Source organism: Schistocerca piceifrons, chromosome 4, assembly GCF_021461385.2.
Source record: "Schistocerca piceifrons isolate TAMUIC-IGC-003096 chromosome 4, iqSchPice1.1, whole genome shotgun sequence".
Lineage (NCBI taxonomy): Eukaryota > Metazoa > Arthropoda > Insecta > Orthoptera > Acrididae > Schistocerca > Schistocerca piceifrons.
Genome location: NC_060141.1, coordinates 753,071,936 through 753,089,328, shown reverse-complemented (window position 1 = coordinate 753,089,328; position 17,393 = coordinate 753,071,936). Strand labels below are relative to the sequence as shown.

Here is a 17,393-nt window from a genome sequence, read left to right as displayed (position 1 = left end):
TGTCAATAGTGTATTGGCAATCTCCATTTGCACCCAATAAGCTTTTTATTGATGTCAGTGTGAACCGGAAGATTTTGCACATGCAAGTCAACACTGTTACTGCTGTGTCATTACTCAACTTGCAAGTGTACGTGGACTTGGGTTCTCCCCCTACAGCACCAGTGTCACATACATTAGTTACTTACAATAAACAAAGCATTCTGATATTATGTAGTTTCTTGGTCCTAGTCACTTATAAATCTGTTGTTCATCTGCTGACTTTTCTGGTGTTGAACAATGCATGTGCCGTAAATTTGTTTCGTTTGGACACTTTTAAATTTTTTGGGTTTACTGTTTCTGATGAAGTTAATCTTGTCTCTGATCAAGTGCCTTATATGCAACTCAACTCTTTGCACTCTGAACTTACTGCCCTGTTTCCTGCAGGTTTGGGGTTGTGCCAATAATTTCTAAGCCCACGTCACCATGAAACCTTCGGCCAGACCCTGTTTCTTTTGGGCTCGCCCGGTGCTGATGGTGCTCCCTGACCAAGTCATGGTGGAGCTTGACCGCCTCACAGCCTCCGCAGTCATCCAACCGATTGCATCCTGTGAATAGGATACCCTCTTAGTCATTGTCAAGGAGCAGTCGGGATGGTTATACCTTTGTGGTGATTTCAAAGTTTCTCTCAGTGTTCAGTCTATTATTGATCCCATGCACCTCCTGATAAACTTTTTGCTAAGCTTGCTGGTGGTCAGTGTTTTTCCAAGATTGACCTGTCCGATGCATATTTGCAGCTTTTTGTTGATGCTGATACTCAATGGTTCTGGGTCGTTAATATGCCTTTAGACTTGTATCAATACTTGCTGTTAGCATTTGGTGTGGTCAGCATCCCGACGATTTTTCATTGGTGTCTCGAACAACTCGTGTGCTCTGTGCCTTGCTGTGCCAACTATCTTGGTAATACTGTGATTTCCGGCTCCTCCAGTGCTGAACGTACATACCCTCTATTCACTGTTACAGGCCACTGATTTAAAATGAAATTTAGAAAAGTGCTACTTCTTTCTGCCTTCTGTTATTTATCTTGGGTTCAAGGTCTCTAGTGCTGGCATCAAACTCCTTCATCAGAATGCCTCTGCCATTGTGGCTCTTCTGTGTCCTGCATTGGCCAAGGACCTCCAGATTTTTTAGGTAAGATAGCTTACTATCATCAGTTTTTGCTGGCGACGGTGTCTGTTGCACAAACGTTACATGCCTTGCTGCATAAGGGGACACCTTTCCACTGGTTGCAGTCACGTGAAAAGGTGTTTTCCCGAGTGAAGTCTCCATTACAACCTGCATCTTGTCTCGTAACCTACCAACCGGGTCAACATTTGGTATTAGCAACCGATGTGTCCCAGCATGGGCTCATAGATATTCTGATGACTCAAAGTGGCCTATAGCATATGCATCGAAGACACTTAATCGGCTCATACTAGATATTCACAAATAGAAAAAGAAGACATCATCATTGTTTATGCCTTAAAGAAGTTTTATGTTTTCCTGTATGATGTAAAATTCCATCTCATCGTGGATCACAAGTTGTTAGTTTCATTGTTTAACCCCCCAGCATTATTGCCACACAAAGCAGTGCATCACCTTCAATGTTGGGCACTGTTCCCCTCTCGGTACAGCTGTGAGATTCCCTTCCACCCCATGGCACTCGAGTCACACAGGCCAGTGCTGTCAATCCAGTTTTATGGAAAATGATACATTGCGTACAACATGGTTGGCCTGAGGCGCCTCTGTCACAGGCATTTGACCCCCTTCAAACTACTACGTGTTTCAGCATCATTTCTCTGTCATTGATGGTGTTCTACCCCTTGATACAGAATATTGAGCTCGTCACATAATGGTTCCCTCGGCTCTCCATCCAGAGATCCTGTGATTGCTGCATCCTGGTCACTGGGAGGAGGGAGGGGAGGGGGGGGGGGGGGGCAGCACTCACACACCAAGGCCTTAGCCTGCTGTTATGTTCTTTGGCCTTGTTTGGATGGCAACATCACTCATTTTGATGGCATGTTCTCAATGTGCACTGCAGCAAGCTGCCCCATGGACAACATTGTCTCTGTGGCCACAACTTTTGCAGGCCTGGGACCATCTCCATATCAGTTTCTCCAGCTGTTTCCTAATGCATGCTGCTAATAGTAATTGATACATTTTGTCGGTTCCTATATGTTGTTCATTGCCCATCAACTTCAGCCTCTGCCACCATGACACCTAAACAATTGTTACACTTTCAATTCTCTGTAACCTTAGAGAAATTTTTATATATTATGTTCTTTATATTATTAAAAAAACATTAACAACTGTAATCCAATGAGATTGTAATAATAAGAAGTCTTTGCTTTTAGATTTAGAAGCATGTGACCCTCCTTACATTTCAAGGTGGTAGGTTCCTCTGTACTGTTAATGAAACAAATAAATAATCTGCCACTGTGGCAGCCCTGTCAAAAATTTTTTTCATTGAAGGACTTCTGGCAACATTGATCTCTGATAATGGCCCACAGTTTGTGCCACAGGAATTTGCCTTCTTTTGCAATGCTCACAAGATTCGCCACATTTTTATCCCATCCTGCCACACACAGTCCAATGATGAGGCCGAAAGATTAGTTAGAACATTCAAAATGCAAATGAGAAAGTATGTGACTGGGTCCCTGTCTGATGTTGCCTTGGGTCAGTTTATGTCTTCCTATCATTCTTGCCCTTTGGCAACAACAGCCCCGCTGAACTCCTTCATGGGCATCAACTCTGGACACTCCTGCGGCCTGGCCAGGGATGCCAACCAGTGCAGCCATCATCCCATTTCCGGCCTGAGGTGACTGGGCATGTGGCTTTGGTTGTCACCCAAAATAGATTCCTGCCATCTTCTCCTGATGCCACGGCCACTCTCTCTGTGACCTCTGTATGGAGGAGGGCCTCTGTGCATGTAATTACAACCAGTTGTGCCTGTGTGTGGACGACTGGACAACCCAGCCGTTACACTGACTTCGCCATGCCATGTCAGTCTGCATCACTCAATGGATCATGTGATGTGATGGGGTCCCTGCCACAACATATGAGGGGTCTCCCATCACTGGTGGATGAACCTGGTGCAACTTTTCCAATATCAGTATCAGTATCGATGCAGCCACTGTCCACACCAGAGATGTCTCCTCTGCCTCAGCCGTCAACTGCAGGGCACCACCACCACCACCACCAGGCTATGGAGCTGTGGGGAAATGCAGTTTGCTCTGCCATCACATTTGGATTGACACAAGAAGGTGGACTGCGGCATTGCCCGCACCCCAAGTACTTCCGACCATATGCCACAGTATCAGCTCATTTCAGACAGAGACTTGCAGAGAAATACACCATAAACATCTCGCGAATCTGAGTTGTTCACCAAGGGAAGAGGAATGATGTAATGCGTGCACCTTTGAAAGCTGCATACAGTAGCAGTGTGTTGTCATTCGCAAGGCTGCGCCATGGAGGAGCAATACTGCGAACGTTCGATAGAGCCCGCCACGGGCGAGTGCCCATTTAAACCCTCTGCTATGCTCACGCTGAGTTATCATGTTATTACTGCATCCATACATTTGTGTTATCTTATTGTGTTCAAGTGTATGTTATGGTGATTGACATATGTGTCACAGTCTGATAAAGTTGTACTAACATTCTTGCTTGTGTTGTGTGTCCAAGTCACAACAATAAGTTAAAGAAAAGTTATAGCATACAGTATCTGGCATCCCAGTAAAATTTGCGCTTGTATATAATAACTTAAAGAAGTAAATGTAATAATGAAGCAAAGGTTGCAAAAAGTTAGACAATATTTTTTCTGGTGTCCCAGTGTAATTTGCAGATGTAGGCTTCCTGTCATACTTCTACATCCAAACCTGAGCATATGAGTAGATGATCTGAACCCATAACAACAGTTTTGCAAATAGGACATCCATTTGTGAGAAGTACTCCTAAGATTTATAGATGTTGGCCTAGGCAGTCATGTCCCATTGTTAGTTGAAAGTTGGTTACTGCTTCCTTCCTCAGTTTATTCCTGAATAGCTCCCAAATTTTACCTTTTGATTTACTCTTTTAGTGTGTTACTTGGGTTCTGTTATTGTCTTAGGAATAGTTTTCTTAAGTGTATAGTGTAATGGGGTTTTTTGTTAGCTTGTATGTGTGTTCTTCCAGTCTTGAACTATTCAGATTTTATACATTTCTGATATTTTGAGGACCAAACGTGCAATTTTGTGTGAAATTTGTTCTAATACTACTACCTTGTCTGCTATGGTTTTGTTTACTAAAAACTCAACTCCATTTGGTTCACCACAGTAATAGAAGAGATTTCCTGAATTCAGTCGAAGGCAGTTCTCACCTTTACAACATATGTCACTTCAGCCAACAATGATCCCGTTAATTTTTTCTAATTCCCCTACTGTTTCTGTCATTCTGTCATCGACTGCTAACGAACAGCAATTGTGTGTCCATATTTGAAAACATTGCTTGTCCCATTTTGTAGGCTTAGGATTTTGTGACACTAAAACAGCTCCCATCCAGAGATTCAAATGAGGGGCTAATTTAACTCTGGGACATTTTACCTTGCTGTCAAATATCATGAGTCAAAGGCGAAAAGCATAATCTCCACACTTTCTTCAGAATGGATTGGTGATATTATTTTCCAGACTTAATGTGGAGTACAGATGCCTTCGGCTGGTCATTCCTCCGGTGTACAGATGCCACTCATGGTACTAGTTTTTGTTCACCCCCAGTGCCACCTTATCTAGGAGGCTTTCCCCGATCCACATCCTGAGGAGGTGCCGGAAGGGGCAATTCTGCACGGGTTATAAATTAATAATTGATGACTCTAATGCCAAGCGCCTCTTATGAATATGTTTTTCATGAAGCACCCTAATCACAAATAGACTTGGTGGGCTCCTAAGTTTAAACTGAAAAATGAAATAGGCCTCATTCTTACCAGTGTGTCTCAAAACATTAAAGATGTCTCTCTGCTGAATAGGTTCAGTACAAACAGTGATTATTAATTATTCGGAGCAAGATTTGAATTGAATACAAAAATAAAAAATTGAACTTAATTAAAGGAAAAAGAAAGTTTTTAAATTTCAGAAAGAATGGAAAGAGGAATTTCAAGAAAGAACTAAGAGAAAATTAAAAGAATGTGAAGCAGAAGAAATAACAAAAGTACTGATCACAACAGCTGAAGAAGTGGGCAGCTTGTGCAAATTTTGAAACCTGCCAAAGAAGCTGACAAATAAAATGATAAGTTTGATGGACAAGAGAAAATGGAAAGTAGAACCAGACCAATATAAGACAGAATATAAAGACCTGTACAAGACTCTGTGAAAAAGCATGAAAGAAGACATCAAAAAGTATGAAGCAGATACACTAAAAGTCAGTCTTGAGAAGAAATCTAATTTAAATATAGCCAAAAAGAAGCTTATGATTGGAAAGAATCAGCTAATAACATTGGACACTGATCAAACCTGAATTACAGATGAGAAAGGAATACTTGAATATATTGAGAATTTTTATGATAACGTTTACAGTAAAGTGAATGTTGATATTTTTATCTAGATGAATTGGATGCCCTTGTTTCCCAAATCTCAGAAATAATTCCCTCATCAGTCAAACATACTATAGACAAGATTAAAAAAGCAACTGCTCCAGGTAGTAATGATGTCTCAGTTGATATTTTCAAGTTGATGCATGAGTAATCTATAAAGCATCTACCTTAACTATTTTCAAGTTGTTTGCACGTGGAAAATTACCAAGAGATTGGAATGAAGCCAAAATAACTATAATACATAAGAAAGGTTGTACTAAAGTTATAAAGAACTATCACCATATCAGCCATACTGTGCAAAGTTTGTACTAGAATTTTGAGTAGCAGATTGAGCACTACACTTGACATGGGCCAGCTCATTGAACAAACTGGGTTCTTCGGAGGGTTTAGTACTGTTGATCATATCCTCACTCTACATGAAACAGTTAGTAGAACAAATGAGTATGCTTTACCTATGTAGCTTGTCTCTATAGATTTTGAAAAGATGTTCAGTTCAATCAGTTTCTGTCAGGCTCGTAACAGAACAGAAATGAATTTTCCATTAAGGAGAGGTGTAAAACAAAATGACTCTACATTTCCAAAACTATTTTCAGCAGTCCTAGATAAAGTAATCTCTTCACTGGATTGGAAAACAAAAGAAAACAAATTTTGGGAAAGAGATTAAATAACCTGAGGTTTTTTGATGATGATCTATTTGCAAATACTAAGAAGAACTTCAAATACTGGGTAGGGAACTTGCTTTAGTCTGCTCTGAAGTCAGTCTAAAAATGAAATGAGATAAAACCAAGATCATGACTGAGTGGACACCAGAGGGAAATATATCTGTTGGAAGCAAGTAGCCGCAAAGGGTCACAGATTAAGCCTACCTGGTTCATCTTGAAAATATGAAACCAGAAACATTTTGACATATTAAATTACGATGGAAAGCTTATGGAAGATATGTTTAGAAGTCTTAGATGCCAGCAGAGCTGAAGAAAACAGTTCTGACCAATGTATACTGCCAGTAATGACAAGATTTTGAAAGGGATAGATTGCTACTCACTAAATAGAGAGGTGTGTGTGTGTGTGTGTGTGTGTGTGTGTGTGTGTGTGTGTGTGTGTGTGTGTGTGTGTGGTGTCTAATTCAGATGAAGGCCTTCCTGGCCGAAAGCTTACTTGTTTGACCATCTCTTTATTATGCCAGTCTGCAACTGAATATCTTTTATTATCCCGTGAGGAGGCAGTCTATTCTTTTCATAATATTATACCATTCTGGATTTTCCATTGTTTGTATACAGCCAGTAAAACGTATGGCTGTGAGACATGGACATTAAATGAATTTGTTGTTAGAAAACTAACAGTAATGCAAAGAGGAATGGAAAGATCAGTGTTGGGCTACACAAAGAGAGAAAGCAGTTGATATCAGACAGAGAACAAGCGTCAGTAACATGATGATGATGGAAAGAGTCAATACCTTACAATGGCAGGGGGCTGGTCATGTTGCTGAAAGATAAGATGGCTGGTGGCCAAAACTAGTACTAGATTGGAGCCAAATTTACCAAAAATGACAAAGGGGAAGACCACCCAACAGTTGGGGCAGATACAAGAAAGAGAGCCAGATTGAACTGGCAATGGGAATCTCAAGATAGGTAGAAATGGAAGAATCTGTGGGGATCATATGTTGCACACTGACTCCAAGAGGCCACATCACCAATTGATCAAATTGGGTGATGATGATGATGGTTCAAATGGCTCTGAGCACTATGCGACTCAACTGCTGAGGTCATCAGTCGCCTAGAACTTAGAACTAATTAAACCTAACTAACCTAAGGACAGCACACAACACCCAGCCATCACGAGGCAGAGAAAATCCCTGACCCCGCTGGGAATCGAACCCGGGAACCCGGGCATGGGGATGATGATGATGTAATAAAGTCTACATGGTTGTGTTGCTTAATTTATTACCTAATACTACATGTAGGTATTTTCTGCAGGTGTTCTTTTGAAGCATTTTGTTGTTGAAATTTGGCTTTCTGTGTCATAGGAAAAAGAACTGAAAAAAAGTCTTTGATTTATCAATAATCATGGGGAATGACAGACTGGCTTTCAAATTTTGTTAACCTTAGTATTCAGTTCTCCTTCTAAAACATTGGTATTTCATGATGATTGGACTGAGCATCGCACTTATAGCCTTGTTTGGTACACCTGTCTTAGTGATTGACATGAATATGAATGATAGGTATGGTGTCAATTATACAATTTGTGATATATTATTTTGGCACAAATATATACTTCTACAGTAAACCCTCATTAACACAAATCTCAAAGAACCAAAAAATCTAGAGTTCATGTTTAAAAAAAATCATGTTTACCAGGAACTCAAAATTTTAATTTTTCATTGATGTTTTTTCTACACATTAACCATTTACAGTATATAAGCACTACAGCAAATTACATATATCATCATAGAAAACACTACTGTATCTCTTATTCTCTTATCTTGGAAAATTAAAAAGAAGGTTTACAGTGTTACACCAATCCTTTTAATAACATTAGTTTGCAACAATAACACACAAAATGAATGTGACAAGGAAAAAGGCTCGCGTTAATTATTGTACTGTAACTTGAAAAATGGTACTCGCAGATCATTTTGTGGCAAAAAAATCTTGTACGTTGTGCTGTTGCATATGGGACCAAAGTTACCTGTAACTTCACAGCAGACTTGCTCATGGGTTCGTAATACTAGTGACCATTTCAGATGTTGCAGCAAAATGTTTAAAGTGTTAGAGGCATGTAACACTTCCTAGCTGGTAGTCAGAGTAATATTGTCCTCCCCTCTCTCTTATGATGACATTTCTTGCATATCAGACACAATTGTCTTTACATCAAAGGTATTCCCAGGTCCACAATGCTTTGTAGAATATTCCGTTTGTTGGGTAAAATAGTATTGTTACCAGCATCTAAGTTTTCAATAGGATTAGTGTCTTTTGTGTGTACAGGGTTTGCTAAAACAGTTTTCATTGTGTTATGATGAAGTGGATTTCCAGAGTATGACAGAAGTTTTTATTGCGTCAAGCACTCTCAAAGTAATTATTTCCATCTTCTTTTCAGTAATGCAAATTGCAGCTCTCACAAGTTGCTTGCTAAGACCTCTATATAAGGGCAGTAACACCTTGATCCAAAGGCTGTAGATAACTTTTTATATTTGATGGGAGTGGGTGGGGGGTGGGGGGAGGAGGAGGAGGAGGGACTGGAGCTTCACATGAGTTAAGACAATGTATATTATGAGCTCTAACTTTGTGCAGTGTTAGAACGTGCCTATTCTAGGTTACTGTTTGACTGTATAAATGAAGTCACTTACGGAATGACTAGCTGTCATTTCATGTTTTCTTATATTGAGAGTAGGTGTAAGGTAAAGTATCAGTGTCCATGTTCTTAAAACAACGAGGTTTCTCAGATTTACTGATCATTCAAGGAAGGTGTTTATCACTACTATCTGAATTTGATACAAATACTCAAGTAAGCACTGTTTACTGACTGCTTCACCATGGCACATGTTGCCTTTTATTTGGAGGGTGCGACTTGGGAAAAGACAATATGTAGACATCACACAAGTTTTATTTTTCTCTCACTTGGTCAAATTAATGCAGCCTGTTTTTTCCTCCTCTTCCATCAGCTTCATTTGCTCCCCCACAAATCACTGGTGGTGAAACTGAGCAGCTCATTTTGAACCAATCAGCCAACCAGCAGAACAACTGAAATCGCGAGTGTCTAATTTTTTTTTATATTTTACAGTCTTGTTTGCTTTTGACTCAAATGTAGGTTCACTTGAAAGTACTATGGAAGTGTGCATGTGAAGTAAAGTTTCAACATATTCTTGCTTAGCACTGTGCAGTCGCATAGGTTTGTGTCTGGAACCGAATGCAGCATTAAGAATTTCATGGTCTTTAAGTATTGCGGATAAAGTAGGTTTGAAAAGTGCATAGTTTTCTGCAATCCTGTGTTTCTTCAATACACCATGGTCTACTTCCTCTAGAAGTTTCAATTTTATTTGCAGATCTATGCTTGTCTGCTTTGTCTTGGCTATCACTCCCCTCTTTCTGCTTACAACTTTAATGTTACTCGTAATTGTTCCCTTTTATAGAACAAAAAAGTGTTGTTGTCTTTGTCGATCATGATTGCCAAGCAATATCATTCAAGCAGCTCTAGCAGTAAAACAAGGGTGGGGGGGAGGGGAAAAGAAAAGCATTGAAACTTTGGGTTAAATGATAAAATCTAATGATTCAGTGGACTATAAAAAAAAGTTCATAATTCATGCTGAACAAAATTCATGTCAACTGTTGAAACTTTCTATAAGATCATGTACTTTGGTGCCAGGGCCGCAGTTTTGTTCTTACTAACTGAGTGTTCATATTAAGTGAGTTCATGTTAAAGGGAGTTTACTGTATTTTCTTTATTTGTACTCCATGGATAACTGGATCACATACCAATTTGTACAAAATATTTGATCAGGCAAATGTCCACAATTGAGAAACGTGTAGTGCAGTGAACATAATTACTAAATTTCAACATGAATATACACACATTCACTTACAGAAATGAGACAAAACAGACACACTATTTAAACCAAGGAAAAGAACAAACTGGTAATGTGTTACTGCAAACAAGGTTGATGATACAAAAAAAGATAATACCAATATGGATAAGGAAATTAAAGCTTTCTCCAGTTCCATGTTCCATACATCATATTCACAATAAACATTATGATATGGAATGTGTTCAAATGAATAAAAGATTGAAAAGACAGTTAAAAAAATATTTATGTGTCTATATGCTAATCAGTTATAGGATTGTAACCTGAATACTTATTCAGGAATTGCTCTATGGTATTTAGGGAATTGTTTTCTTTAATCTACATTTGAAAACACTTCTTGTTTCTCCAAGACATTTTATTTCCTTTGGCAGATTATCAGAGAGTTTTGTAGGTTTAACCCAACAATGGAAAATCCAGAATCAAGTAAAACTGATATGACAAGGATAGATTGCTACTCACCACATAGTGGAGATTGTTAGTGGCAGGCAGGCACAGTGAAAATGACTGTTAGATGTTATCCAGCTATCGAACTTAGTCCTTCATCAGACATAGACAGCAAAACTCTAACACTTTCACATAAGCAGAGTTCCCACACACATAGCAACTGCCATCTTTGAGCACTATAAGTAACAAAAGTTGCACAAGTGTTTGTTTCATTCTTTTATGGCCCAGAGTTAGACTGAGCAAAGTGCAGATAATTTTTTCTTCTATTATTGTACCTGTATCATACTAAAGCTCCGAAAGATTGTTGACAACGAATTTCCTCGAGTTGTAAATGTACTGAAAGGGAGTTCAGTATTGCCAATTTCTTAAACAGATGCCTGCAAGATGTACATGTGTGAGCTCCACACATTATTCTTATCAATAGTGTAATATAGCTGCAATGACATCATCACAAAATATACACCATATCAGCTTAGCATCGTACTACATATTTAAAATATGGTGTAAACTAGGCCGCAGTGCTGGCATGGCTAGCACTGGTATAGGGTACTCTCTGCCATGCACCATACGGTGGCATCTGGAGTATCTGTGTAGATGTAGATTGTATTTTTTAAAAATTTTATTATGTACTCAGTAAGTAACAGCCTCAGTACAAGAGGTCTTTTGAAATCAAACTGTAATTAACTAAGTGTCCCATTATTATGCAGGTGGATGATAAGAACTGATTACATTATATTCTGGAGAAAACACACACACACACACACACACACACACACACACACACACATTGGAAAATGATACAAGGAATGGTACTGACTGATGGCTGATGCAATTTCTGTGTGTTGGCTTATGCTAGCATATTGTTCTATATGGCTTTAATGAATGGACGTATGCAAAGACCACTAAATTTTTACATTTTTACCACCAAAATCAGCAGACATGCAAAGAGCAAAAGTTATTGAACCTAAGTGTGTAGGAAGATGCATAAAGTCGATTTATAGTTCAAGTTTTTACTAGTATGCACCTATAGACCCATTAGCATCGTTTTACATACTGTCCTCCACCTAGAGTTTTACTGCCCATGTTGCTTCCTGCCTTGTACAGGTCTGCATGAAATGTGTTTTTCCTGGTTATGTGTGGAGCACTTGCTTTTTGTATGTTCTGAAAATGGTGCAATGTAACCAAATTGGTTTTATTTGATAGCAGTATAGTAGCTCTGAATTACCTACTGAGCTGCTCCCTCTAACAATGAAACACTGAAAATTTGATATGGCCCTTAAAGTGTTGGGGAAGAGCAACATTATTTTAAAGTATTTTCAGTTTCATGAGAACATCCATTTTTTATTTATTTAAAATGTTGGAGTGTAGTAGTATGTTTAATCAGACATAATTAACATGTGTCTTTTCATTTATGTGACTGAAAATTAAGGTAAGAGCAATTTCTCATCTTCAGAGTGCTTGTGTTTGCTTACCTGTTCAGGTGCTCAGAGTAACTTTCCCTGTTTACCTTTTGCACATTTTACCTAACTGGTTTTCAATACACACTCAGTTCGTTTTCTCCACTAAATGAAATGCCAATTCTAAAAAATGTTTTATGATAGTGGGAGCTGTAAGAAGGAAAAAATGAACAAAAATTTGGAAAGCCACTCACTCACCTCCAGCTATTTCATGTGAGGCACATAAGCACCAAATGCCAGCACAGCAAATTCTCTGCCTCCTGAGAGCCACCTAAAACAGTGAGGCATTTCTTGCTACTAGGGTGAGCTAATCAAGTATAATACACTCGAATGAATATTTTAACAGCAATTTAGGAAACCTGGTACAGATATTTTTTTAATTAACAATATAATCAGTAAGTTAGTCTTGAGGTCTGAATACCAAAAAGAAATATCTATAATCTAAATGTTCTAATACACTGAAAATGATTTTACAGAACGGCAAGGAAACTCTCATCCATTTATGAAAATTGTTCCTGTGAATGTGTGATATGTAGGCCAAATTTCATGACTGACTGGTGTTATTGTTTTGTTATTGTTGTATTTCTTCAGGCAGTTGAGAAGTAACAAAATGACCTTCTGCTTCTGTGACTGTCTGAAGCTTTTGCTTAAGAATACTGTGGAAACACTTTCTTTAAAAAAAATCTTTTCACCCTCAATCTACTTCACTAGCATGCATTGTACACATGAACTGCATGGGGATATGAGGAAGGCCTTCACTGGATTGTTGGTGTTATATGGCTTGAATGGGGGAATCAAAATATAGAAATAAAAATTTAAAAACTGTTTAAAACTTGTCAGTTTGATATATGTTCTTGACAGCACAAATTAAAAAGTTTGTAAACAAGCCTTTTTTCTTAGGTATGCTCATGATATAGAACCAGACCTTGGTGAGCCAACATCTTTCAAGAATGCAACACAACCATCTGAGAAGTCGTCAGATGAAGTTATCAGGAACAAGCTCAACAATCTCTTCCTGACATCAGAACAAGATCGCTTGGATGACGAAGAGTCCAAACATGTGATGATCTGAGATGTCTCTTTTTTTAATGTAACTTTACAATTCCTTGTGTGCATTTGCTTATAGTGCTTGCTTCCAAGCAAAAGGATTTCATCCTCATTTTTTTTTTTTTTTTTTTTTTTTTTTTTTTTTTTTTTTTTTTTTTTTTTTTTTTTTTTTTTTAAAAAATCATTCCTCACTATTGCAAAAGACATAACATCACAATAAGTTTAAAACTATAGCTAAGCAATATGGGCTACTGAATATTTGAGCTTAAAGAATACATGAAGAAGTTTGTGTTTCTGTTCAATGCACTAATGTGTAGTCTGTAATCTGTCTTTTTACACTGTTTTACTTTAATGTTGTAACACCATTCTAGTCATTATTGTACTGATGTGTCGCCATAGATTCCTTGAAAGAAAGATTGTGTGTGAAATCACACACTTCAGAAAGAAGTCGGTATTAGATTATTATTTATTTTTATGTATTTGTCTTAGAATATTATTTATATAGAATTAAAAAAGAGATTTCAATGATGCTGTAGTTCTTTTTTATATTCAAATCCCACCACAAATGACAACATTTTGAGATGCACAGTGAATCAATAATGGTATTACTAAAATGGATTAGCTACTAAATTTTGTTCAAAAATATCTGTTACCTTTTCTGTTATATTATTTAGCCAAAATTTCCTATTTTAACAGTGTTGAATCCATTTTTAAATAAGGCATGAAGTAAAGATAACTGATCACCATATAGTCGAGGCATTGAGCAAGTCTAAAAGTATTGCTGAGTTTCTCGATACTGGCCTTCAGAGCAAACACAAAAATAATCTTACACATATGCACAGTCTGTGCAAAATGATTTTAGGGTTGACATCTATGAAGGAAGTAACGGGATTGAAGCTCATGAAGAAGGCATAGCACATATTCAGTCAATCCCAAAACACCTGTAACAAAAGAAATCACTTGCGGTCGTGAGACCCCCCCGCCCTTCACCAGTTCCTGCTTGCTTGCACTGTACTGCAGTTTCAGGCAACTTGCTGCCCTGTGCGATCCTTCACCATGCTTTTAGATGTTATTTGGTTTCCTTTATTGCAGTTGTGAGGTTAATATTTTATCTGTTATTGCTGTTGTGTGTTGCCTGAATGTCATTCTCTTGGCCAGAGAATTGGCACATGAGATCAGTCAAGCTAAATGGTTTGCACATCGACAGTTATTCCTCATAATGCTGCATGTTGTACTGTTGTTGTTGACTATACAGCTACCATGGCAAAGCAAAAAGAGGAGATTGACATTAGCATCAAAATGTTAAATTTAAAAGTTGGGAGCTTATGGATCTAATATCTTTCCTTAACCCACAGTTACCCTTATACAAAATCAATGAGCTGACAAAAGCATTCAGTCATTAGGCTGACGCCTTTTCGCTGTCATTTCAAATCAGTAGAATTGATACTGACCCAAATTAAAGGTAAGGTTATCAGCAACAGGAGCATCTGCACAGCAAAATTATATTTCCATAAGTTTTGACTATTAATAAGATGGCTGTCATTACCGAGTGAATCTGAAACAAAATCATCTCAGGAACTCAGTCTTAATTGTACTCACAAAATTCCTCTCACTGTTTGTGTTATAAATGTTGCAACACTGAGGCAGTGTGTTATATTATCACTACTCTACTTTCTTTCAAGCTGGTAATTTTCCTCACTGCAGTTAACAGGTATAATTATTTTATTATGATAGAAATGGGTACAAAGTTGGATCAGAAAACATACAATCAGGTCAGGTATGAACGTAGCACTCTGGTTCTCGTATAAGAACCATTCGGCCGCTGCTAAGGTTGTGGTGTGCAGCAGAGCATCTTATGTTAGAGATAATTAAAATTATCTCCTGTTAGAGATCTCTACAGAGTTCCAGTTTTGACCAAATAAAAGTGAGATATATTCTTAAGGTTTCATATACATACTGTGTTCACATAAACTTGAAAACAAAAAAGTATGCTGCATGTTGGTTATTTGGCAATGTAGTTAGAAAATGCATTTTAATAAATGTTCTGTATATTCTCTTAAAAATTTGAGTTCGCAAATAACACTAAAATGGAACTACAGTGCTGCTGTTCAGAAGACATGGATTCCAGTTCCACCTTTGTACATCCAATATTTTGAGAGTTTGTGCCAGCAGAAAGAAATGTGACATTATGCATGTGTTCTGTGCAGGAAATGGCAACTAAGCTCTGCACCTCCACGTCTTCCTGCCGAAGTGTCAATCCTAAAGTAATTTTGAACAGACTGTAGTTACATCATTCCTAGTCAACTGCATTAATCCAGCACTACTACCAAACTAGGGTGAGAGGTTAAGTTGGGTGGCGTGAGTAAGAGGAGTAAGGAAAGTATAGTGGAGAGATGAGAGGCTGATGGCTGGGAAGGAAAATAAAAAAGGGAATGAGATAATAAACTAACACCCATGAGCCCAACTGGGCACAGGCAGAAGAAAGAGAACATGGCACGCAATTAAACGTAGGTGGTGGAGGGGACGAGTGGGAACAGAACAGAGGAAGAAGACCATGGAGAGAAAAGCATAAGTGTAAACTGATAGAGCAAAATAAGAGCCATGGGGCGGGGGTGGAGAGGGGGTGTGAGATGTCTGTTGACTTGAAATGTTTGTTATGGGGGTAGTTCATTGTGAAGCAGCCATTGAAGTCAATTATGTTGTGCTCAAAAGCTTGCCCTGTAACTGAGTGGTCAATATGTCCGTGGCCACAATAACCATTCAGTTTTGGTGGACTGCCGCTTGGTGCTCATGGCTTCACAAAATGCTGTGCAAAAATTTCAGCAGTGTTGGTATGTGATGTGAGAGGTTTCACGTGTTGCTCTTCTTCTAAAGGGGTAGTATATACCCATTTGGCAAGGGTTTCGATCAACGTATTATGTAGATTGGGTAGGTGACAGCATAACACTTTGTGTAGATGGCAAGGATTATGGATAGGGTGATAATTTTAAGCTGAGCAAATGGTGTATGAAGTTGTTTCAGTCCTTGGCAATGTTGGGTTATGGGGTAGGGGCAGTATTTCTTGCAGCTAGTTCAGATTAATGGGGGTGGATGGAGAATTTCAGACGTGTGAGTATAGCATGGGTGATGCGACTGTGGACTAGGTTTGGAGGATAGTGCTCATTTGTGAAGAACTTACGGAGATTTTCAGTGTACTTGCCACTAGAGACGCACCATACATGGATCGCCAGACTCTTTGGAGAGATGTTTTATTGTGGAAGGAATGGCTCCTATCAAAAGGGAGTTACTGTTGGTGGTTGGTAAACTTGACATGGACAGCAGTTTTTAAGGAGCCATCAGAGAAGTGATGATAAACATACAGTACGTTTCTACACTGAGGTGAGGAGGGTTATGTGAAAAAGATAGGAGAGAAGGTATGGGGAAGTGAGGATAAACTGCCTTGGCCCTGAGTTTGAATCGTTGTTGTTGTTGTGATCTTCAGTCCTGAGACTGGTTTGATGCAGCTCTTCATGCTACTCTATCCTGTGCAAGCTTCTTCATCTCCCAGTACCTACTGCAACCTACATCCTTCTGAATCTGATTAGTGTATTCATCTCTTGGTCTCCCTCTACGATTTTTACCCTCCACGCTGCCCTCCAATACTAAATTGGTGATCCCTTGATGCCTCAGAACATGTCCTACCAACCGATCCCTTCTTCTGGTCAAGTTGTGCCACAAACTTCTCTTCTCCCCAATCCTATTCAATACTTCCTCATTAGTTATGTGATCTACCCATCTAATCTTTAGCATTCTTCTGTAGCACCACATTTCGAAAGCTTCTATTCTCTTCTTGTCCAAACTATTTATCGTCCATGTTTCACTTCCATACATGGCTACACTCCATACGAATACTTTCAGAAATGACTTCCTGACACTTAAATCAATACTGGATGTTAACAAATTTCTCTTCTTCAGAAACGCTTTCCTTGCCATTACCAGCCTACATTTTATATCCTCTCTACTTCGACCATCATCAGTTATTTTGCTCCCCAAATAGCAAAACTCCTTTACTACTTTAAGTGCCTCATTTCCTAATCTAATTCCCTCAGCATCACCCGACTTAATTAGACTACATTCCATTATCCTTGTTTTGCTTGTGTTGATGTTCATCTTATATCCTCCTTTCAAGACACTGTCCATTCCATTCAACTGCTCTTCCAAGTCCTTTGCTGTCTCTGACAGAATTACAATGTCATCGGCAAACCTCAAAGTTTTTATTTCTTCTCCATGAATTTTAATACCTACTCCGAATTTTTCT

General features: G+C 38.6%; 1 protein-coding gene across 2 annotated transcripts in view; it reads left to right on the top strand.

Moving 5' to 3' along the window:
* Window positions 1–13,624, top strand: part of LOC124795324 (kinesin-associated protein 3) — a 219,110-nt gene extending 205,486 nt beyond the window's left edge. Inside the window, exons 17-18 of one of the 2 annotated variants that reach the window (XM_047259297.1) lie at window positions 12,950–13,222; window positions 13,275–13,624. In XM_047259297.1, the coding sequence (XP_047115253.1) occupies window positions 12,950–13,121 (172 nt within the window). In that variant the 3' untranslated portion in view covers window positions 13,122–13,222; window positions 13,275–13,624. Of the gene's footprint in view, window positions 1–12,949; window positions 13,223–13,274 lie in introns of those variants that run through there. The other variant, XM_047259298.1, reaches the window with a different exon arrangement.
* The last annotated feature ends 3,769 nt before the right edge of the window (window positions 13,625–17,393 follow it).